Raw genomic sequence first — 25,829 nt, forward strand, 5'->3', positions numbered from 1 at the left:
TTTCACATGCAATTAGAGGATGTTTTGCAGTTGAAGAAACTCTGATTTGTCATATAAGTATAACATGCTTAGTAATTATGTTTAAAGGATCAAAGTTTAAGGATCAAAGTAATTATGTTTAAATTTTCTATTTTTTTCCTCTTGGAAAATAACATAATATATAATGTAGGTTTTGTTTTATAACACCGTAAAGCGCAAAAAATTATTGAAAAAATAAATTTTTTTATAAGTTTAATACATTATATATAAAAAAGTAAAAGGAAATTATCATTATCTCCGTTAAGTTCTCTAAAAATATGTTTTAGCTAAATTCTATAATATGTTATAGTATTTATTATCAAATTAAGATTTTTCTATATGAAAACAAGTTAAAATGAAATTTTCTTTTTAATAAGCAACAGGCATAAAAGTCCAAAGACTTAGCTTCTACTTCTCCATAGTTTAAGAATTCATAATTAATCCTTGAAAGTTTAAACTCTTTGTTTTCCGAAAAAACATAAATCACTACTCAAGTATTCATACATAATCGGTGATACGATATTTGCGAAGTTATAAGAACCTATTTTAAAATTTAGATAAGCTACCGAATTATTTAATTGTATTGTTTCATTGTTTGTTAGAGCTAAGCATTACCGTTGGTGTGGTTGATAGTGTGTAATTACTTATTCATGTGTTCATGGGTTAGTTTTTCATCCTAATTATAGATGGTTACTAATGGGAAGTTTTGAGCCTTGATATTTGTTTATCTTTCATAACATATAAGATACACTGAAAGGTTTCAGGGGGACTATTGCGTAAGCAGATTACCACGCTGTTCGAACGAATCAATCTGTATACCGGCTGACCTGAAACTCAGATGGGTAAAAAGGTATCGAACAAATTACATCACCAAATCAACATATTTTTTTTAAAACGTTATTCTGATCCTCTTTGGTTTTGCTCAACAGAAACTAGTAGAGACCCGGTGCTCACCTTGCTACATCAATAACTTATTTACCCACCTGGAACGACATCATGAACGAGATAAGTTGGACGAGATTGAGGCCATAGGATTCGGTTTCCTCCGTCGCGTACCACAATGGCATGTGAAACAGAGCATCATGCTCCAACTAGCCAAGGCTTATGACGTTGACACAGACACGCTCATGGTGGACGCAGGGAACATTCACATTAGTGCCGAACTTATTGGCAGTGTATTCGGCATACCTTCTCATGGTTAGTGTTAGTTATATAGGTTGTAAAAATTTCTCTGAGTGGTTTACTTTATCTGTTTTTGACACTTAGTAATTGTGGCAAAATGTTCCGTTCCTCGCAGGCGAACCAATACCAGAATTGCAGAAGACAAATCCATCGCATCTTGCAATTAAGGCGGAGTTTCAGAAGAAAACAACAAGCCAACTCCGTGAGTTTGTCTTTGCTTGTCCAATGGAGACTGAGCAACAGAGGATGAGGTTTAGAAGATACTTTATCATGGTTGTTTTGAAGATGTTTCTGAACCCCACAAGCCAGCAAACTATTTCTCCGTGGCACCTCCCTCCAATATTAGATGTGTCGAACCCTAGAAGGTTTCATTGGCCTTATCACATATTAAAGTGGCTGCGGGATGCGATAAGTAAATTCCAAGATGAGAACAGGGAAACATGCGGCGGGTGCATGTTCGTGCTGCTGGTAATGCAATAAATTAAGTTAATTTGAAGCCAATGTACCACCGTATGTGTAATTCCTAAAATTTAAGTTATTTTTCTATAGGTTTTGTACTTTCAGCGCTTGAAACATGGTCCATTGCATGCATGTCGAGTTCCCGAACCCTGGATTGTTGAGTGGACGACTAATGAGCTTGATAAGAAGGCCGACTACGTCATCTCACAGGTTCAACTTCTACTAATGCATTTTATAAATTCTAGTTGATAAAAGAAATGCAATTGGCGGTCCACATTGAGTGATTGAAATCTTGCTTTTGACCAAATGTTGAACACACAGGGTTGCATAGTAACAAATGTAAGGACCAAGAGAAAGCAGAAGAAACAATGTTCGAGTAAAGCTGTTAACGAGGGGGGGAGGTGTAAAAGGACCCGCAACGGCACTGACGAATCACAATCTACCAAAGGGAAAACTTCACCTCATCCAACCTATAGGAAGGCAGAAAAGGTAATTTGCTTTCCTTATGCAAGATCGTTAGCTCAATAAATTGGATCCTTATTTATGTGTTGTGATGGTTGATCGTTATCATAGATTTTGCGAAAACAAAATTGTAATTGAGGCTTCATTATGTGGCTGTATGGCTTGTTTTGATAGATGAAGTTCATAAAAGAACGGTTACGAGGGCTAGATTCAATGACCGTGTATTATATTTACATGTTTCTATGTTGAAATCTTGTTTGAATCTAGTTGTGTCTTAATTTTATTAAGGTTTTATTTTAGTTGAGTTTGTTACTTAAAGAGGAGGATCTAGGATGCCCAAATTAGGTTCTAACATGAATTGGATAGATACTTTATGATTAATTTATTTGGATGGCTTTTTATGTATAAAAGAATTGCTTCATGGTGCTGCCTATTTGATTCATTGTGTGAAAGTAGAATTCAGTGATGATTACTGTGTTTGTAATTAAGGATGTTCACTGTAGTTGGGTTTCGGATGTAAAATATAGTGTGGCCATAGATGGTTAGTTTTTATGAACGATTGTGAGGTTGTTATGTTGCCAAAACGCCTGAAAGTTCACATTAGATTTTTTCCATGTATTTGTTGTCCCATGTTGAACACAGGGTTGCGTAGTCAACAATTCAATGAAAAGACACAAGAAGCAGCCTTCGAGTAAGGTAGTAAACAAGAAAGGAGGGTGTAAAAGGCCCTCCAAGGACACTGAACAATTTCCGTCTAACGAAGGCAAGACTACATCTCAGCCAAGATATAACGAGACGGATAAGTTGGTATGCTTTCTGTATCATAGCTCATGTGATAATTTGTATTGGATGTTCACTTTGTTATATTTCTGGGTTTACACCTTAGTACGATTTGGTTGTTCACCTTAGTCGGGTTCTCTTTGTTTGTTAATTTAACTGATGATATGCATGAATTTACATCACAGCAATCCAAGACTGGTACGAGGAGAAAGGTGATTCCCAATAGGAGCCGATGTAGACGAAGCACCAGAAAAGAAATTCCAAAAGAAAGTGTCTCAGGAAGCACTGCTGCGCCATTGGTAGTCTCGGAATCTGATGATGATGACCATGTGCCGCTTGCTAGAAGGATGCGGTTATTCCGACAGCACCCTCCGCCACATGATTCAATACAAGAAGATCCAGTGTTCAACAGCACTCATGAAAATCATCATGCTGGAAAAACTGACCTAAAAAATGGATCTCCACACACACCGCCAGCAGCACCTGTACAGCTCAGTGACTATGATTTTGACCGGTTATTGGGTTAATAATTACCTTGCTGCATGTTTTTCTTCTCTTTTTTTTTTTCACTAATGTCCTGTGATTATCCGTCTAGCTAGGCATGACTTGTTCTCTTAGCTAATTTCTTGTTCCATTGGTTTGCAGCGAATTTGACATCTCTATCGTTCAGTGTCTTGAATTGGAGCAAGTTCTGAATAATGTTGAACAGGGACACCAAACCAAAGCCATAATCATGCAACCACTGCAAACGGTGTTCCCAAAAGGATCACCCTATTGTACACCGAGTCCAAGTAGACCGAGCTTTTCACTGGGTTTAACTCAGCTTGAAAAGACTCCAACCCCGTCCCCACTACATTCAATTCATCCAAGATTAAGAGAAATAAAGATGGGAGAGACTAAAGAGGAACAAATAAGAACCTGGATAGTTAACCCATCATTGGATAAAAATCAAGATTTAGCTTCCTACGAAGGGCGGGGCTACATGGTACTACAAAGGAAGGATTTCTGGACCTTGAAACCCCGCAATTGGGTAAACAGCTGTGTAAGTATATGAACTTAAGCATGGGTTTTAATTCTCTATACTTGTATCGGTGTTTAAATTATACATGCTGAATACTCTATGTAGGTAATTCAATGGATGTGTTATTCTTACAACGACACTCAATCATCTAGGTTCAAGCGAGAGTTCTATTGCGTGTGTCCAGGCATATTGGTAATTACATTCATATTACAATGTGGAGAGAGCTTTTTCTTGGGATTCTTACTATGTGTGGGTATGCAGGAATCAGTGATAAAAAATCATACTCTGGAAACATTTATGGACGGTGTGGCACCAATTTATGATGGTCTTAGTCCAAGCTTTGGTGATGACACTAGGTTCTTTGACAAGGTAGAAGCTGCAAAGAGAAAATGGGTGAGTTGCTGTTTTATATTTAAATAGCTGTTGGAAATAGCTTGTCACATGATTTGAGAATGTTAAGGTTCTTGAATGGTCGAATGAGATCAATAGTTTTTGTGTTGTTCCTTTTTTTTTTCCTCACATGGATAATTTCTTCATATGTATTGCTTGCTGCAGTGGTTAATTCCTTATTGTTGGAGGGGCCATTGGTGGGTATATGCATTTGATGTGGTTACGAAACGTTTAATTATTCTCGACATTTTGCATTATGGTCCAGAAGATGATAAGCGAATAAAGCTCGATGCATATGTGGTAAGATACCATAATTCTTTTAATCAATATTCATCCGCACAGTTCAGCCCACTCATAATTTTGCTCGCGTATGTTCGTTGCATGATTTTCAGGGGAGACTATGTGAGGATATGGCAAGCATTTCTATTCCTGCATTTGTTCGGACAACGCACGGCCCAGCTCGTTCGTACGCGATGGTTCCAAAGCAACCGAACAAGTGAGATGAAATTTTAACCCAAATTTAAGGCTTTGTTAGATATCATTTGAAAATTTTTCGTACCATGTAACTTGGTTTTCCTCAACTTAATTGCAATAGCATTTTATTGTCCTGTAGCTTTGACTGTGGCATGTGTGTCATTAAGTTAATGGAGAGCTGGACCGAAGAACGTCAACTTTGTGAATGGGATGAGGTTTGTAAATTTCACATTTGCGCAAGTGTCATGATTGATCTTGTATAATTATTAATGAAAAGGTTCAATATACTAAACCAACTGATAAATCTACCCACAGGATTCACTCCAATCAGACAGGATGGAGTTGATGCTAGATATTATTTGTGGTCCGCACAATACATTGGTACACCAGCTCATTTCGTTATTGGAACAAAAGGCTATACTTGTTCGTCGCAATGAACCACGGAACAAGAAGAATGACGTTCGTTCACCATACACTGCACCTAGTACACGGTCATTGATTGAACGTGCGGAGGGATTACCGAAGGGGGCAATGCGCAGAGGGAGGAAGAAGTTGCTTACTTAGTATTAGTTACACTGAATTGAACTACTTTGTTATACTGAGTTTACTTACTGTTGACATGCTTAGTGCTTTGTTATTTTTCACATTAGAAAGACTTGATTCCATGACATTTTTTTTCCTACAGTACAATGACATATTGGTTATGTTAACTAAAAATTATCCATGTCTTTTAGATTTGAGACTCCCAGATTTATAAAGGTTGTTTGGTAAAGCTGCCATATTTGTGCTTATCAAAACTGGTGACCACTAACCATCCGCCAATATAGCTAATCTGAACATCCAATAACTTACTAAAATGAACATCCAGTCTAACAAGGACAAATCCAAAACATAACCAAGTGATCACAAAATCTAACGGATAACCATATTTGTTTATAGTAAAAATGAACAGCTGAACACCTATAGAAATGAACATCTACTTTAGTTCATTGAAAATACGTGAAAACAATGTCTATGAGGAATAGCTACGTACCGAAAAAATATATAGTCAAGCGTGTAGAAATCAGAAACAACTTTATTAAACTGTATACTAAGTTATAGAATAATCATCAAATATACATGTTATGCTTTAAGTCTACAAGAAATAAAAATAGTAAAATGCTTCGTTTTAACAAATGGAAAAATGGTTCTTGCAATCAATAGCATGTGGACCTTTGCAACAGCTGCCTTAGAACCTTGAAACTAACATGAATCCTATAAACACAGAAATGAGAAAATATACACTATCACAACCTCGTACCACTAATCCCATTTTTGGTTGAAGGAGCTTAACAAAGACATGAAACCACCGTCTTGTTTGGGAACATCCAGGCTAGAAACATCACAATGGTTTATATCTTGAAATGTGTGCGGACGAACCACCTGCCAAAAATTAAAAAGAAAAAGTCCAATAGTTATGTTCTAGGATAGTACTATACCAAATAAACATACAAAGTTGGGATTAAGCAAAACATATACCGGATGTGAATTCTTTTGTTTTCTCCGTCTTGAATTCTTGATGGACTTCTCAAGGGCAGAGCCAAGCCTCTTACTCTTTGGCCTGCCCTTTGTGGTGACCTTCGATGGGCCTTGGATGTCATCAACACCGACATCATTCGAACTCTGAGAGCCAATGTTGGTCTGAGTCTCTGCCATTCTCTCGGACCTCTTTTTGGCACGGTGCGTAGCCAACTTGGCCCTTGTTTCTTCCAAGGCAACATGCAGCAATGCTGTTTCTTCATCATCACCGAGGAACTCTTGAGCAACATTATAGAAGTGTGCACACAGTTTCCTAAATGCAACATGACTCTCATCTGACCGACTGACATCATGGCTACTTTTGACATACGTATGCTTGCACTTTATCTTCTTGCTCCATCGAGGAAGAATATAACAGGACGGTACTTTGTACACTTTATACGAATGGAAAACTTCAAGGCAGTGACAGCATAACACACCTGAACTCTCAAAAAGATTGCATTCACAACGAAGCTCATGTGTGGAACGGTCAAAGTGAACATCATACGGAACGCATAGAATAGTATCGTTGAGTAGTTTCTCCTCTTCCACCTTCACGCAGACCACTGGACCCTGTTCATCAACTGCAGAAACTCTGCAGTTAGCCTTCCTCACAAACTCAATTTGAACATCCCTAAAAATGCTCGTGGTATACTCTTGCTGAAACTGTTTCTCTATAGGCGAGGTAGTTGCACAAGGGATAACCCCCCTCGAGTCTGCAGCATCATCCTCCAGTTCCCTCTACTCCTTGACTCCAAGCACATTGTCATATTCATGAACAAATTGGACCAAGCTAGTTTTACTGTGTAAGTATCCACCGTAGAATGCGTGCATGCTCTCACTCCTTTGCGTACTCCGCATTCCTGTCCAAAATTCACCCTTGAAGTATATTGGGACCCACATGCGTCGGTCATCATACAGATCTACAAGAAATAAATAATACCAAATTAAGCATATAAAGCTTACACCAAACATATTACTAAACCTGAGAAATGAACATCCACAATAACTGATATATTAACCATCCAAATATTTACTATAATGAACATCTAGCTAATTGTCATCCAAACTTACTGATAAACTAAACATTCAGATGCCGACCAATTGCAATTAAAGCACGAGAAGTAATCTTACAGAAACAAACCTGACAGCCATGTGTTGTTATGTAAGTTGTACTCATCTATAAAATCAGCCCAATCATCTTCAAATGACTCCTCCGTCCGAGAGTTCCACACAATGTCGTTTAGGTCACCATACAAAGCTCCGTACCGGCGGTAACCCCCAAGCTTCGAAGGTAGCTTATTCATAATATGCCAAATGCACCACCGGTGGCGTGTGTCGGGTAAAGTATTTTTGATCGCACGGTAAAGGGATCGACATTGATCGGTTATGATACACTTTGGAGCAGTTCCCATGCACTTCACCCATTGGAGAAAAACCCACTCATAACTTCCGATTTCTTCATTCCCCAACAAAGCACAACCGAGGAGGGTCGACCTACCATGGTGGTTGACCCCAACGAACGACACAAACGGTAATCCATGCCTACCAGAAAAACCAACCAGATGTAAGAAATGCCAATCAAGATCAAAATTCGTATTATCAAGAAAAGGTAAAAATACCAACTTAACTAATACGTACCTATTTCTATTGTACGTGCTATCAACTGACACGACGTCTCCATAGTATTCATACGACGCCCTACACCTTGCATCAACCCATACTGCACTCTTAAATTTACACTCATCGTCCAACTTCACCGCGTAAAAGAAGTTCGGATTGATGTCCTTCATTCTCCTAAAGTAGCTCATCATCTCCCTGACATCCGCATTAACGTTGCTACTTCGGAGCCTTGCTGTTATATAGTTTCCTAAATCCTTCTCTAAGTATCCCAAGTTAGAGGGGCCTCCACCCTCATTTGCCAAAGCAAGAAATGTCTTATTTGGTCGAATCACAGCCTCATCGTTATCCTTAATCACGCACTTCGCGTGTATGGTCAGCTGCCTATACTCATGGTGCACTGCCTTTCTCACTGAAAAGGAGTGTGAGTGTGTCAAGTTAACCTTGAACAAAACCCAATCTTGCATGTCTTTATCAAACTTGAGATATATCCTTGCCTTGCACCCAGCAGCTGAAATCGTATTCTTCCGTGTTGGTGCTTTAACACGAGACTCGCGGATCCCATCGCGATTACAGTGTATAGCCTGGTTAATGGGAGCCTTTGTGATCTTGTCAAATGTTGTCGTCCTTATCTTAGTTGCAAATCCAGCTTTCTTTGCATAGGACACATAAAAGTCATGCGCCATCTGTAGCTGAGGAAATCGCATTCCAACTCTTGGTATCTCATCTTCTTGTAGGTTACCATGATCTAGTAACTGTATTTTATATTAATCCGAAAGAAAAATTAATTACCATTAGTTATCAAATAAAACATGAACATTATGACTAAACAAAAGTAAGCTAGACTCCAGTACCTCATCACCAGGCTCCATCTCTTCACTTCCAACATCCATAACATCCGACAACTGCATACCCGATAATTTCAAAACAAACAGAGTAACCAAAAGGAGGAAGATCCTTATCAAAACTCATTTAAATAAAATCTCAAAAACAATCACCGAAAACACATCAACAGCTACAAATCCAGCTAAGAGAATTATTTTTTCATTTCATGTAATTCAACCTTTTAGTTGTTTTTTTTAATTCAATGAAAATTATGTAAAATTATTTCTTTTATTTGGGCTATTATTTAAGGGCCTTAATCTATCTTTAGTGGCTTCTTTTTTCACTCCATAAAAAAAATTCTTTTCCTGTATATTTAGATACACACACTCTTTTCTTCATGTGCAGGAAGAAAAATATTAAAATTTTAACATTATTTATTCCTATAAGCATGAAAAATATTAAAATAATATGCCGGAAGCATATGAGCATATAACGTTACAAATATGGAGTGAGCATATAAGCATATCATTACATGATTAAAACACTCATATAAGCATATCATGGTTAACATGTTGCAAATACAAATAACATTTCCTTCAATTCAGTAAACAAGTTCAGCCTCTGCATCACACTATAGTTATCTATTTTACATACTTGCATGGTCATCATGTAGATATAATATACACACACTGTAGATAAAAATAAATTCATATAAGCATCCCAAAAAATTAAATTATGCTATCCCATCATGCATTTAGGCACATAAGTCCATAATAGGATGATTAGCAAATGAAGATGCCATTTAACATGATGACAGCATAAATTCACATACAAAAACACGTAAGAAAATATACTTCCTGGATATAATCATATAACCATAAAATGATTACTTAATTTCAGCTAATCCTCAATGCATATAATCATACTATTAAAAATAAAACAAACATAACTTTAATTACATCTCAACTCATCGATTACAAGTGCATGTTTCAATAAGCATACAATCAAAAAACTCATTTATGGTAGAATTAAACGCGAAATAAACATCCATGGCAGAATTTGAGGATCCTAATTGCTCACCTTGTTTGACTTGTGACCATGCTCTGCGACATTGGCGGCTAAGTTTTCTTGTTCGTTTGATAAATTTTCAGAAACTTCAGAGGCAACACAAACTAACGGTTCAACTATATCAACCTCCATTAATGAATTTCGGCTAGGTGATGTGCATAAATGAGGACCCTCACTTGCAGCACGTTCTTCTTGCGATTCTGCCATTCTGAAAGAGTGAACACCGGCTGTGTTGTGTGCAGATGAGAGGGCGGCGCCGTGATCGTAGATGGGAGGGCAGCTGCGTTGGAACGATCCTGCATGGAGGCAGCCGTGTGATCGTTGATGAGAGTGTCTTAACCTAATTAATTGATTAGAATCTATAATTACTAAATGGTTTTAAATTTCAAATAAGAAATAATACAAAATTAATTGATAACCCATTATTTAATTTAAATTTCATTTAAACCCCATTGTATGCATTGTACAACTAGTCTATTGTTTCCTCATACTTTTCCATTTCTTAATTTTGTGAAATAATAATGAATTAATGATGCATTAGCAAGTTTTAACCTTCATTGTTAGTTCAATTTTAAAGGCTTAAAAAAATGTATTGTTACTTTGTTAGTATACCAAAATTGGCCAATTTTAAGAAAAATGTAAAAAACATTAAATAAACAAAAAAAACCCTAAGAGTATTCCCTTTTTTCCTTTATTTATCTTTCCTTTATTTTATTTTATTTTATATATTTTTTTCTATCAAATGCAGTATAGGACAAGGGATTCAGTCTAAGTCTAATGACACAACAAAGTTACTTCCCTTATTTCAAAGTAATGCACATGGTGCTATTTATGGCATATGCATAATGCACCAATTTCACTTGAGGACACTAATGGAGATGTAAGAATCACAAATGGCCGATAGGAAAAATAAAACCAAACTGCCAAGAGACTAATGGAATTCTGAACTAAGTCAAAAACAGAAAAAAGTTTGAATACAGTGAAATATGCCTCCTCCTCTGACCCCCTTTTACATCTCCCCTAAACTTATTCATAAAACCAAACCCATTGAACCAAGAACACCACAAGATGCATTTATCTCATCCTCTCTGATTCACTCACCATATAACAAGATTTGGAGATATCAATTATCAGTTCACTTTTGAGAAGCATTTTTCAAAACCCATTCTACTAAAGTAGCAACACCAAATCCTGTTGCTGAGCGTTTCTTCTCGTTCCATACCGGACCGGCCAAGTCGATATGCATCCATTGAACCTTTTCATCAACAAACTGCAAAATAGCAGTTGTTGGTAGCAATTTCCCAATAAGTTTATGGAGTAATATTAAGAGAATAACAAGATTCTATATGATTAGACACATACATACCTGTTTTAGGAAAAGGGCGGCAGTAATAGCACCGCCTTGTCGACCACCAGTGTTAACCATATCAGCGACTCCTGATTTCATTGACTCCCAGTAACTATCTTCTAATGGCATCCTCCATAGTTTCTCCCCACTCACCTCAGAGGCTTCAACAACTTCTTTTGCCAGCTCATCACTGGGTGTAAAAATACCTTCAAAAGCAACAGTTGAAATAGTATCAGATGAATTCTTGCCCCAAAATAATATGGTGCTTTCAATGCCAACTAAAAATTGGACCTTTTTATGGTTTTCACTAGCAACTCTTGATATAGGATCAATAAGAAAAGAAATTAAACCCATACATACACAATATAATAATACTTTAGATCAAAATTACCTGCAATTGAGGGTCCAAGAGCAACCACACATGCCCCAGTTAAAGTTGCCAGGTCAACAATCTGAAGAATAGTTGATCAACCTGTTAGCACAATTCTAAAACCAAAGTATACACATATACTTCTTAAGGAATTGCAATGGTATACTCCAAATAATTGAGTATTTGAGCAACTGAGCTTACATACAAGTTAGAAAAAGCTTCTAATGTTTTCTCTAACTCTTATTAGAGAAAATAATAAACAACCAATTCTACCAAACCGATGAATATTAAGCAGACCATCCAGTTGGGGCAATTAACGTAATCTATACGAATCATGGGGAGATTATAGGGATAGAAAGAGGTAAATGCAGAGTTTCATACCTTCTCAACACCTTGGTTACAAGCATATACCAGAGCATCTGCCAAGGTAAGCCTACCCTCCGCATCAGTGTTGTTAACCTACACAAGAAACCCAACATCAAATAATCATCTCAAATGGTAATATTATAATAAACAAATAAAAAAAACTACTACACATGTTTAATTATATTGATCCTAGAGGCCAAAATCTCTAATCATTGATTTCCAGTTTTACACATATTTATTTGTACCAGATATTTCTACAATAGGTTTGCCATACGATAATTCAAGTGACCAATACATTGCATCCAAATATTAAAATTAAACATTCAAGAAGCACAAAAAATTCTCAGTATAAGAAATATATGATTTCTGGAGGGAAAATATGAGAAGACTGCAATGTAACGGTTAAAACAGGATCAAAATGTAACAAATGCTATGTTCCAATAACGTGTACATTAAGTTGTGATTATAACCAAATAAAGCCTCACCTCTATAGTCTTTCCATTTGAAGCTGTGACAATGTCTCCAGGCCTCATACCTTTTCCACTAATCATATTCTCACAAGCTGCAACTACAAAATGAACCTGCATATGCAGGACTTTAAACTTGGGCATAGCATGAATTATTAATCATAATTAGCAATTGTACCACAAAATGCAGTAACACACAATATTCACCAGCAACTCCGAACTAAACATTCCAAAAGAAACTAGAATGAAATTTCATATGCAATATGGAATGCAATAGAAAACTCGATAGTGTTAAATAAGAAATGAGATAAAAAAAAATTCCCTTAGTTTTGTACAAATGAAACTATGTGCAAATCAATCAATTGAATTTCATTCTTTGCAAAGGGGAAAAATACATGAACAATGACATAAATTACTGACCTCAACTCCAAGAGGTTTGATTTGACCAAGAGCTTTCGCTGCACCCAAAACGGCAGCTGAACCACCCATATCAAATTTCATGAGTTCAATTGAACAGCCAGGTCCAGTCTTGATGTTGTAGCCACCACTAATAACACACAGATGAAGAAATATGATATGTAAGAGCAAAGGAAAAGTATAAACTGCTTCATGAAATCCAATAAGAAATACATGGCAGAATTTCACAAGAAACACAATATACATTTACCCAATGATTTCTATGCCATGATGGTAAATTGACAACCCAATTAGAAAGAAGAGAACGAAGAAATATTGGGTACCCCATATCATAGATTTATCTTGTAGTAATGACATTAACATCATAACTAACTCAAATTACTTGACACCATGATCAAAACCATGGATAACACACTAGGGAACATCACACTAAAGAAGATAAAAGTTATTTATACCTGTCAAAAGTCAAACCCTTTCCAACCAATGCCAATTTGACATTGACAGTTCCACTTGGAGGTTTATAACATAGATGGATAAAATGTGGAGGATTTTCTGATGCTGCAGCAACACCCAGATAGGATCCCATTTTCAATTCCTTACATTGTTCAGCATTCAATATTTTAGCAGTAAAAACATCACTATATTCGGAAGCAATCTTTGATGCCTCTTCTGCCAACACCCCTGAGGTAACCATCATAAAGCACTTGTTAGAGAACTCCTTCACTAATGAATTACAGCAATGAAACAATGAAAATTACAGAACACACACACAAGAACAATAGTTTCAAACGAACCTGGTGTGAGCACATTGGCAGGAGAATTTACAAGCTCCCTTCCAAAAATTATACCGGAGGAAACATCTCCTGCATACTTAAGTTTCTTCTCCAATTCAGGTCCAGTTCCAAGGCCAATAATGTCAACTGAGCTAAGCGCTGATTTCTTTGATTCCGACTTGTACCTGTTATCCTCAAATATTCCCAGCGCAGTCCCTGGCAAAGTTGAAGACCGCACATCATGTATAGATATCAATTTCATAAGATCATTACATACAACTATAATAACACATATAGCATACCAGTGGCGATTGCATAAGCAGTGCTGAGCTTTGTTTCTTTAGAAAGTCCTTCAGAAGAGGCGAGAACAACGGCTACATTGCTTGCTTGAGCAGACTTTGCAGCAGCTGCAACAGCCTCACCAAAAGTCTTAAAAGCTGCGGTAGTGGAAGTGGTCTGTCCAAGCCCAATCAAGCCAATCCTCTTCGACCCGAGGCCGGTAATTCTAAGAACCGTTGATTGGCCAGCTTTGCCTGAGAAATCCTCTTCAGAGGACGCTTCAGCTAACAAACCACCCAACTTGGAGTCAATCTTTTTCAAAATCGGATTCTCAAATCCCGATTTCCCATCCTTAGCCAAGTCTTTCTCAGTAACACCCACTGCAAGGATGTCTCCGTTCCATTCAGTGACATCAACCTCCTTAGCAGCAAAAGAGATCTTTCCAGGAATTTTCACAAACACATAACAGACATATTTCAGTTTCCAGAATCACACAAATAAACAGGCACAACAACAACATCAAAATCCAAATTCAAATCCAATCAAGCATAGCATCAAAACCACAACATCCATTACAAAATAACAATAATCTAAAATCAAACCCCACAACGAAAAAACCCCAAAGTCATAAACTTTAACCAGAATCAGTGAAAAAACAAAACACGGGCAGGGTAGATTTTAGGTAAAAAAGGAACCTTGGGGGAATCGGTGTTGGAAGGGTGAGTAAGGCCGAGAGTGGCAGTGGCGCGAGCGAGAGTGTGAGCCATGTGCTTGGTGTGGTTGGAACGCAGAGGAAGCGGTGCAGCGAAAGAGAAACGAGAAGTGATTCTGGTAAGAAAGAGAGAAGACGAAGATACAGTTGAGAATGAGAAAGAAAGAAGGAGTGTGCTGGCAATGGCTGCCATTTGATTCTATCTTATTTATTTATATTTATAATTATTATTAATAATGACACTCACTCTCACATTTCTTCTTCCAAACTAAAAATACCGATGCAGGTGGGGATTGGGTTCATTTTCACTTTCACTTTCATGCGCGTAAGTGTAACTGTTTGGTTCACTCACTCACTCTTGTGATTTTTAGGGATTGGGATTTGGAATTTTCCACATCATAAACTTTTCAGCTTAGTGCATTTTGAGTCATGGAAAATCTTGATTTGTACACTACTAGTCATTTATTTTGTTATTGTATGCATAAATATGTAAAGTTAAGGTATAAGAGTTGATGAAAAAGAAGACAAAATTATTTAGATCAACTACTTTTCAATAACTTTCATATTGACAATAGAAATTAAACCTCTAAAACCCTAACTTATTTAGATTATTCTTTTCTATTTCTTTAAATTATTGCTGACTTAAACGTCACAGTATTTTTGGAAGAAGATAGCAATGAAATTAAATTGAGTTAATCTAGTGATTAGTTGGTTAGTTCATTTAAATAAGTGTTAAAAATTCGAATCTCGTCTTATGCATGTAGCAATATATTAGCCATCAGCAAATCATTACGTTTTGTTTGGATAAATAATAAAAAATAGAAAGAAAGAAAATAGAAAAAAAATTGATTGTTTTATGTGTTGTTTGGATAAAGAGAAAATAAATAAAAAGAAAATAAAAAAATTGTTTTTTATTTAGATAAAAAAAAAAGTAAAAAAAAGAGAAAATTATAATAATACCTTTATGTCTTTTATTTTTTTTTAATATTTAAAAAGAAAACATTTTGATGGGTCTTATATTTTTTTATTCTATTTTTTTATTTAAACAACAAAAAACACATATTTTTATTTTTTTTTATATTCTTCTAATTTAAACAAAATATTAAATAAAACTCAACATCATGACAGATTAATCTTTAATCTATCGAAATAAAAAATAGCATGAGAACAAAAAGAAAAAGAGATAGCAATGAGAATTTTCTTACTTGCTTTAGTGCGAACTTGGCTTACGAATTTATTGCTTTGGCAGAATCTTGGGATATCTTGATGGACATTGATTTAGTGTGTGTTTGGATTACAATTTGCAAATGACGGTTTGTATAAAATTAATTTGAATAATTGATTTTGATCAAAAATGAGTTAGTATTAACATGATTTATGTTTGGCAATTTTTATTTAAAATGGATTATAATAAACTAAATATTGTTTGGATTACATTATTCAAAATCACTTTTAAATAAAAAATTACAGAAAAGGACATAAATTTAAATAATTATTTTATGTTATCTTATAATTTTATTTTAAATATTTAAATAAATTTTAATATTTTTTTAGTACTTTCAATATTCTTTAGTACTTTAATAAGATTAATAGAATCATAATACAAAGTAAAAAAATATTTTATATAAAAAAATAACAATAACAGTAAAAAAACTCATGTAAACAAAAAAACAGAAATTTTATAAAAAAAAACAATAATATAAATAAGAGAGTATTAGAAAAAATATTATAAAAAAACAAACATAAATAATAAAGGACATAATTGATATATAGGACATAATTTTTAATCCAACGGGAAAAGCTAAACGGAAAAGCTAAAATTTATAGCTTTTGATAAACGTATGTTGAAAATAGAAATCACTTATGCGTTTAGAGGATAGAAATGTTGCCAAACACAAAGATAAAGCGTTCAAGAAGCTCAAAAGCGCTTCTTTCTTCTCCAACGCAAATCCAAACACACCCTTAGTTTTGAGTCTCCACTTTGTTAATCTTATTATAGAGGTGGATTCTCTTGCTGCAGTTAAACTTTGTTTTCAGGAAGGGGTTGGGTGGCATTCTTTTAAGGCTCTTGTCTTGGTAATCAAAAATAAGTGTAGCAAATTAAGATTTAATTTGGTAAAATTTTTTGAAGAATTTTTTAAAAATATAAGTATTTTATTTTGTATTTGATAAATAAAAAAAATTATGTGCTTATACTTGCATTTTTTAAAAAATTATGATACTTTTGAAAGTAATTAAGATAAAAAATTTTAAAGTTAGTTTGTGCTTTTTAAATTTTAAAAGTCTAATATAACCTCATATATTAACTAATTTTCAAATATAACGGTTAAATTTATGTCTTTTATAGTACTTTTAAATTTTAAAAGCTATTTTATTAAACGTAATTATTATTTCTTGTGTTTATTAAAAGACATTTTTAATTTGATTTACCAAATATAAATATTACACTTTTTAGAAGACTATATTTTAAAAGTTAATTTTTATAAACTACTTTTAAAAAGTAAAAATTTTACCAAACTAAGTCTAAATAACTGAAACTTGAACCATCAATACCGAGAGATTAATTCGTGTGCTGACGGTCTCTCCAACTTTAGTCACCGTGTATTATTTGGTTATCATATTTTTTAGAGAAAATCTAAATGATCGGTACTTTTATTAAAATTTGGTCAGTACTTAATCAGCAAAAAAAGAGTTAATAATCTCACACTATTAAAAATACTAATAATTATTAATTAATAACTATAAATCACAAAATCTATTAGTCCTTAGCACTCTTCTATTTTTCATTCTTTACCTTCGATTATTTCTCTTTATTTTCTTGTTGACTATATAGGCACTTACTCCTTGAAGATAATTGCCTCTTATGAGATGCTGCAGGGTCAACCTGTTCTCTGAGAGGGGTCCGTATAAGGATATTTATCAGCTTCAAATTAGAGAGCCACAAGTAAGGGAAAAGATGATTAGCAGCTTGTCAATGGATGTAGGGAATTGCATAATAATCCGGTTTTGGGAGGATGCTTGGATAACTGGTGGTGTCTTGAAAGAAATGTTTTCAAGACTTTTTTTCGGTCTCAAACCTTAAAGGATCTGTTATAGGAGACTGTGGGTTTTAGGATGGGTTAGAGTGGATATGGAACTTCCGATGGATGAAGGAGTTGTTTTAATGGGAGTTAGCACTTTTAAACCAACTTCATGTCATCCTACGTTCAGTTAAGCTAACAATTGAGAGAGAGGATTGGGTGGTTTGGAAATTTGATAGAAGTGGTATTTTTTCTATTAACTCCTTTGTGCAGGTGATGCATGAAGCAGTACTCCCCGAGAAAATAATAAGCTATAGTTTCACAAGTGCTATTTGGAGAGATTTCGTCCCACCAATAGTCGAATTGTTTTCTTGGTTTGTTTTGATTGAGAGGGTGAATACTAATGAAAGATTGTGCAGATTAGGTGTCATAGACCAGCTTGATAATATGTGTGCTTTGTGCTGTAAGTCTGTGAAATCTGTTTTTCATCTGTTTCTTGGTTGTGAGCTCACTTGGTAGGTGTGGTGTGTTTGACTGTTCGCTCTGGAAAGAGAATGGTCCATTCCAGGTACACTGAAACAACACTTTGAGAGTTGGACGAATGTTTCATAAAAAAAGTATGAGAGGAAGCGGTGGTTGATTGGTTTCTTTGCTGTAATTTGAGCAATTTGACTTGAGAAGAATGATAGAGTGTTCCGTAATCAAGGCTCAGGTGTAGTGGAAATCATTAACAGGTCCTTTGTGCTATCGGACGAATGAATTGGTGGTACTATTCTTGGTTATTGATGACAATATCAAAGATGACTAGAAATTACTTTAACTCGTTGGGTTGTTAATGATGTTTTTTTTTAGTTGTACTTATGTTTTTATTCCTGTTTACACCACGGTAGTGTAGAGCTTTTTCATTAAAAAATAATTATTAACAAACTATGTCAGCCATTATTATTTTCGTGGAGTAATCTATTTAATTTCAACCAATCTAATATTTTTAAGGTGAATATTATAGTGTCTAAAAATTAGTTTTTATTTATAAAAAAATTAAAAATAAATATTTAATTTAAAAAATATAAAAATAAATTATTTTCAAAAAATTAAAATTTATTATAAAAAAATTAAATAAAATTTAGACACTAATTCATAAACACTATAAAATTGGCGTATTTACAATGGTCAAAAAACACTTATAGTCTTTTAAGAAAATATCAACCAGAAAAGATATTTACTCCTTAGTTTTTGTGTTATGAGCTGTATAGGATTTAAAAATGGAAATTGGGATGGCGTTAACTTTCATAATCCGATTGGCGCAAACACGCAACATTTTTCGGATAAAGTAGGAAGAACAATTTGATACTACTTTCTATGTAGAAAATTTAGAGATCAATATTCAATAATATTGTCGGGCTACACAAGTGAATGAAGACTTGAATTTTGTCTTCTTGTCATTGATAATAATTTTACGTTTTTTTTTTGGACATGATAATAACTTTACTTCAGCTTTAGGCGCTTTACACTACGATTGAGTTGGGCCAATTTTGTGCCCATAGGCCTAATTGTTAGCAGTATAAATGTTACTACATAAATACCCAAAAAAAATGTCACTACATAATTGCCAAAAAACAAATGAAAGAAATGTTACTACTTACTACTCGACTACTTCTTGTCACCAAGAGAATATATATATTTTTATTTAATTTAGTATTTATTGTTTATACATAATACATTATTAGTCTAAAATAAGTCAAAATATTCACTTTTCCCTTTTTCTAGTTCCTAGTTTATTTTTACAAATAAATTAAAAAGTAACATAAATTAGCATAATATAACATCGCTTTTGCTTTTGCTTTTTATTGCTTTACGAATGCTAATAACCTAACACAACACCTTGTTTTGTTCTTCCTTTTGAAATGTTTTAATTATACGAGTAAACTGAACAACGGACTAATTAGTTTTTTATGAAAAAAGGTATTAATTAAGTATTTTACGATAATAAATAATGGACATGTATATCTTTTTGTTAATGAATGAATAATGTAAAACAAAATAAAATTATCCATGTACTTCGTTATCTAAGGTGGTGCATATTCTATTATTACCACATGAGTATAAAAACGATATAATTTTGAATGGCAAAATATTTATTATCTTTTGAGTTTGTATATAACATTTATCAATTCCTTTTTATTTACTATAAATATAATAAAATAGGTGAAGTTTTACTCTAAGAGTTATTATCTATATGATGATCTTTCATAAATCAGTTAACAGTACATATAGACAACACCATTAAATTTTACGTGATAAATTGATAGAAAAACTTCACGTGTCCACCATTTGTTATGATGAATGACTAAATTAGTACTTTTTTTTTTCAGAGTATAATTAGTTCGAAGTCGAAATATTCAGAAACCTAATTGTTACTCTATTTATATATAGTGACGCTTTTTTTGGCAGGTATATACAGGGACATTATAATCTGAAAATAGTAGAACAGTGAACAAGTATCAATACAGTTACACAGATGCACAAAATTGAATGGGCTTTATTATTATTTTCTTTTACATTGAGATCACGTCCAAATTTATAAAATTATTGGTAATATTGTTAAAGCAAATTTAATATATTAAGTGTTTGGAATAGAATTTGCTTTTCTTTCTTTACCCTGCTGAATGATACCTTTTTCTTCCTTCTACGAAAGGTTCATTTTAAAATGCATCAATTCTTTTCATCATTATTTTCAACAAATCATTCTACTAATCTCATATAGTGTTATTTGGAATTACATATATTGTTACATTTTATACCATTCATATCAAACACTTGAACATGTCATTTTCGAATTATAAAGGGCATGAGTGCCGTGATATATCATATGATTAACATATTCATTTCACATGGTAATGTGAATGGTGATGTTGCATGTTTTTGGTCATGTCCTGTTACTTTGTTAGAATGCTATTTATGCATTGATGCCATTTTCCCTTTCAATGCTAGTGATATTTTCAATGTCCCATTAACATGCAATCCCTTCTCCAATGATCTTACTTTTTAATGAATAAATTGAATACTATGTTTAGCTGTCATCATAGAAGATATAAACCAAGATTCCTTACATTGTTTAATCAAACTCGAGAAAATACTCGGTTTGGTCCTTGAAGTTATACTCGAGCATCAATTTAGTCCTTAAAGTTTTAATTGTTTCAATTTAATCCCTAAACTTTTCAAATTTTAATCATGTTAGTCCTTACAGTGATTTCCGCCACAGAATCAATTGAAAAATTTAGAGACTAAATTGAGACAATTAAAATTTTAAAGACTAAATTAAGACTTAAATATAATTTTAGAGACCAAATTGAATATTTTCTCATCAAACTCTTATGTAGCTGTCTTGACGCACACAAAGCTATAAGCTCTTGTAGTTGTAGACATGACAAAAACTCATCATTCTCAACAATTTGAAACACAACAAACACTTCACCGGCAATTAATTTGTCTAATCTTAATTATTGAGTTTTGTTCCTTAATTATAAATATAACAAACAATTGAAGTGACCGGTTGGACCTAAAACAATTGAGGTAGGTAGGAACGGGAGAGCATAAGTTGAATTAAGGTGTGATGGATAATGTATTAAATTGAATTTGACAAGGTCAATTCTCAGCAAACCTACCTACTTGTTTTAAATTCTATATAAAAGAAAGAAACTTGCCAAATAAACTTTCTTAAATGAGTTTAGTTAGTAAGAGTGTAGAATAAACTAAAATGATTGAATTTTTTGTGTGTGTGTCTAATTAAAATGATTGATTTTATTATTCAAATCTTATCTGTAAAATTTTTACTCTTATATCAATCAATGTCATCAATCATATTCCAACACTAGCTGTTCAACAAGCACGCATGTATGCAGATATAATCAAATTGAAAGCATTTAAGACAATAATAATAAGAACTGCTACCACTGGTTTAAAAGAAAATTCTAATCACTGATATTTTTTACTGTACAAAAAATTGTACACCAATTTCTAAAGGATTCCCTAAAGCATCATACAACAATATGGGCACCCCAATTGGTCTAAATTCAATTTAACTGTGCTCTTAGGGACTCCATGAGATTGATACACAAAATGCTACAACATGATCATTACTGAATGTAAGGCTGATAAGTAACACAAATTTGGTCCAAAAGGAACCATCACACAATTCCTTCTGAGGAGAAATTCAAAGCATCAATGGCAATGGAGAGATCAGCTTGCATCACATTATCAGTCTCCTTTTGTTGAGTATCATCCTTGATGGCATTCTCTTCTTTGCGTTCTGCTGCAGCTATACACTCCTGAAATCTAAAGCAACTGATGAGGTGGTCATTTGTTAACCCCACAACCTGCATGAAGGAGTATACGACGGTAGGTCCCACGCTGCGGAACCCCCTCCTCACAAGGTCTTTGCTAATAACATCAGCTTTTGGTGTCTTAACAGGAACCTGTCGTGGATACCGGAACCTGCTAACTATAGGCTTGTGGTTCACAAAACTCCAAATATACTTGTCGAATGACCCAAACTCCTCTATGACCTGGAATCAGTAAAACCTGTAAAGAGTTAGTTGCAATGATAATCATAGCCATAGTGCAAATTATGAAAGAATGCAATTATGGCAGTTCAGTGAAAAATAAAGGGGGCCTTGTTGTGTCTAATAGGTTGGGAAAAAGTATCAAGGTTAGATAGGTGAGTTGGGACATAACAGCTAAGCATGTGGCTAGTTAAAGAATCCAAATAATTAGGTTGCATATCACTGTTGCAAATTAGGTTACAAGAAGCTCAAGTTGTACGATAGATTAATATCATGGTTTGCCCCATATGGGTCATGCAAATTGAATAAGGAGCAGGACCACAACCCAATTACCTTTATTACCTAACCTACCTGATCAAATGATCATTAAACACCAATCTTAGGTCATTCAGACCCTCATCAAAGGGGAAGAAAAGATAAAAAAGATAAAACTATTCAATTGAACAACAAAATTTTGATATCCTACTCATATTAATGAGTTAGAAATTTACAGTTACACTCAATTACTTAAGATTAAACTGTGTGTGTGTGAGAGAGAGGGGTAAAATGTGTCAGTTATCAGAACAGAATTGAACTATACAATTCTAGCATTTATGTTCAAGTGGGTCCACAATTTTATGACTCAAGCGCAGTCATATGATATACAACTGTTTGTAAACAGTTCGTGAAAAATGAAAGTGCAAGCAGTATAATTCATTAATGCCATTAATGCGTTCAGTTTCTTTTATTTTTTTAAAACATATTTTACTATGGTAATGCTAGAGAGACAAAAAAAAAATAGTCAAAACTTGTCTTATTTAACATTCATTAATTCTAGCAACAATTAATAAATGCTAAATAAATCAAGTTCTAGCTGTTTTTGACTAATTTTTTTTGTTACCAAACATTTCCGATTTTTCTCCTACTAGCTTGTCTTATTAGGTAGTTCTCCTAGAGATCAATGAAGAAAACAAGGCAACAACATTTTGAAAAAAAAAAATTAAGCCTCCAAACTAGCAACGTATTAATTAGTTGACTTCTTTCCTTGCTAGCATATCCTATCGAGGATAAACAGGTTGGAATGCCTTCAGTTAGTGAAAACCCTTTTCATACCCCAGACATATTATTAAATCCAGATACACCTAATTTAGAAAATTGGGTTTAGGTAATGGTAGTTAAACGCGACCAAGCCTATCACATTATTCTGTTAGCTTCCAATGATCCAGCAACTGATAAATCATTTTCTTATAAAATAATTAATAAGTGCTTATGAACGAAATGTTCACATTCCATTATGAAATTTGTACTACAAGACGAGAAAACTAATCTACCTTTGATATTTGACGGGCATTCTCAATTGTGGCTCGCAATTTAAGCTCTGAAAGTAAGGAGGTAGCAGCAGTTCCTGGCGCCATCAACTTCTTCTCGTTTAACTTCGACACAGCAATGGGATCAAAGTCTGCAAAAACTTCCCTGCAAAGAACCTTGTTAACAAAAATGATGCTAATAAAGCCACAGCAAAAAATAGCCTTCAGCTGACATAACAGCAAACTATTGCAATTCGCATATCAGAGGCTCATAATGGAAAAGAAGCTCAAATAGTTTCCTACATGAGCCAAAAAGAGTCAAGAAAAATCTAAACGGACAACACTCATGCATTTTCCAACTAACATAATATTATTTTCATTTGCATCACATACTTGTCGTCGTGTACTGGAACACCCCATTCTTCGTCATGGAAAGTAGCATACCATGGTTCTAGATTATCACCAAGTAAAAATAGTTAGAAACAACATGAATAAATTCCATTATTGTTCAGGACTTGTTTTCTTAATCTCTACTGTCATCCATATCAGGTTTATATCAACAATACAATTGGAATTCCCAGTTTTCTCTTCAAAGAGAAAAACAACTAACCCATGAAAGCAAGGCACATGCCCATTCATGTCCTATTATATTTATTTGCCCATAAATGAAGCTCAGAAGCACAAGCAAACAAAAAGTATTCACTTCTCTGAAAACACACCTTAAATAAACCAGAATTCATTCTCAATTTCTAATTTGACATCGAACTATATACAAAGTATAAAATGATATCCAAGTGAATACATATATAGTAAAATCAAAATCCTCAACAACTGAAACTCATCCTGGCCAGAAGTTCAATGGAAATTATCAATGTAAATATTTGTGAGAGTCATCAGCATTTAAAACAATCATAAAAATTCCATGATGTTATTAACATTAGTATATATGTCTTCTTAAGAATGAAAAGAAAGTGATAGAAGAAGAACAAACCGGTATTATGAGTGACCCAAGCACACCTCTTCTTGGACTGTGAACCATCAGGGGCAGATTCCAACACACCATCAGAAGCAACACTTCTAGGCTTTGACACAGACCGTTTCCTTGGAACTCCCAAGCTATTAGACCTTGTCAATCTCCCAGTCGAAGCTCGGCTGTGGAACGAGTCTGTGGATGCATCAGATGAGCATGAAGCATTCAGAGACAAATTACAGTGCAGCAATTGCTCATGCCTGCGAAGCACAGAAGAAACACTTGCAGAGTGTGACTGAGGAGAAGGTGAGGGATTCACAGCTGAGGACAATTCACATGGTTTCTTCTCCTTCGCCGAAGCAACCTCGTTCCTGGATTTCTCAGCCTTCCTCAGTGGCTTTGTAGCTGGTTTCCTTGAACCAAAAGACCCTGTCTTGTTCCCAGCTGGTACAAGCACAGGCCTTGCCTCTGAATCAGCAACATTCATAGACCTCAATCTAGGAGCCCCCGACATTATTGAACACAAAATCTCTTTGCTTTTTCAACAACCCACCAAAATAACCTCCTTCAAAATTTCAACTTCACCAATAACTCACACGTCCAGTGGATTCTTCAAGCTCTAAATATCCATCATCACTTACCGGAGACGAAATTCAATGAAACCCCGTACTTTTTTAATCATTTGGAAGTTCATGAGTCACTGGTACACATTAGCAAACACCTGGCGTGCACACTGCTGACTTATATAGCTTCCAGCACTTTCAACACAGATCTCGGATTTTCTTCACCAAAATGAACCCGGAGTATCACTCAGAATCCTCAAATCAGCCAAGGACACACTCAGGGCCAACCAAAAAATCCCTCAATTTGAGAGCCATTAAGACACTGGACCCTCATTTTCTCAAAGATACAAAATCTCAAATCAGCTCAGAATACAGAAAAGCTTGAAGCTTGATGGACTTAGGAACACAAAAGGGTCAAATCCTCGTAAAATGAATTGACCACTTGAGCAAAGTTAGGGTTTAAAGGGGGTTGCATTCTACACTACTAGCCAGTGATGGATTTCAAAATTAGCTAGTGAAATCCCCAAAAGGATGAGATTCCACTCTGCATTGTGGAAAACGAGAAAACTGTGCACTGCAACCTCATAAGGAACAACAGAAATTTAAAACGGGTGGTTCCTTGAAACTATGGTGCTCATACACATTACTCTGCAAAAGCTCTCATGCTTCTTTTGTTTGTTTATTTATTTTCCAGAGAAATAGCAAGGGAAATTCTAGGGGAGAAGGAAGAGTTTGAAAGAGAGGAAGAAGAAAATTGTGTCAGAGAGAAAGAGGAGTTTGATCTATAAGAACAAAGATGAAATGAGAGAGAAAATTTTAGGGAGAAGGAGTGAAGTGAGA

At 34.6% G+C, this 25,829-nt stretch overlaps 3 protein-coding genes across 3 annotated transcripts; all 3 read right to left on the reverse strand.

Moving 5' to 3' along the window:
* Positions 1-5,371: 5,371 nt before the first annotated feature.
* On the reverse strand, positions 5,372-10,355 carry LOC110276254 (protein FAR1-RELATED SEQUENCE 6-like). The gene is made up of 11 exons (XM_021133003.2): positions 10,348-10,355; positions 9,869-10,196; positions 8,818-8,868; positions 7,985-8,718; positions 7,488-7,888; positions 7,324-7,328; positions 7,147-7,266; positions 6,305-7,084; positions 6,126-6,208; positions 5,599-5,655; positions 5,372-5,465 (listed from the first exon to the last, which is right to left on the reverse strand). The coding sequence occupies exons 1-11, from the start codon at positions 10,353-10,355 to the stop codon at positions 5,372-5,374; spliced, it is 2,661 nt and encodes an 886-aa protein (XP_020988662.2).
* Positions 10,356-10,766: 411 nt separating this feature from the next.
* On the reverse strand, positions 10,767-14,855 carry LOC107459217 (leucine aminopeptidase 1). The gene is made up of 10 exons (XM_016077439.3): positions 14,572-14,855; positions 13,900-14,314; positions 13,619-13,813; positions 13,280-13,505; positions 12,828-12,954; positions 12,426-12,521; positions 11,956-12,033; positions 11,596-11,656; positions 11,223-11,410; positions 10,767-11,126 (listed from the first exon to the last, which is right to left on the reverse strand). The coding sequence occupies exons 1-10, from the start codon at positions 14,779-14,781 to the stop codon at positions 10,992-10,994; spliced, it is 1,731 nt and encodes a 576-aa protein (XP_015932925.1). The 5' UTR covers positions 14,782-14,855; the 3' UTR covers positions 10,767-10,991.
* Positions 14,856-21,565: 6,710 nt separating this feature from the next.
* Positions 21,566-25,823, reverse strand: LOC107459210 (uncharacterized). Its single transcript, XM_052253975.1, is given in 5 exon segments — positions 21,566-22,173; positions 23,481-23,721; positions 23,723-23,755; positions 23,850-23,907; positions 24,448-25,823. Coding segments are annotated over 5 exon segments (1,203 nt in total). The 5' UTR covers positions 24,941-25,823; the 3' UTR covers positions 21,566-21,795.
* Between the last annotated feature and the right edge of the window lie 6 nt (positions 25,824-25,829).

This window comes from Arachis duranensis, chromosome 1 (genome assembly GCF_000817695.3).
Source record: "Arachis duranensis cultivar V14167 chromosome 1, aradu.V14167.gnm2.J7QH, whole genome shotgun sequence".
Classification (NCBI taxonomy): Eukaryota; Viridiplantae; Streptophyta; class Magnoliopsida; order Fabales; family Fabaceae; genus Arachis; species Arachis duranensis.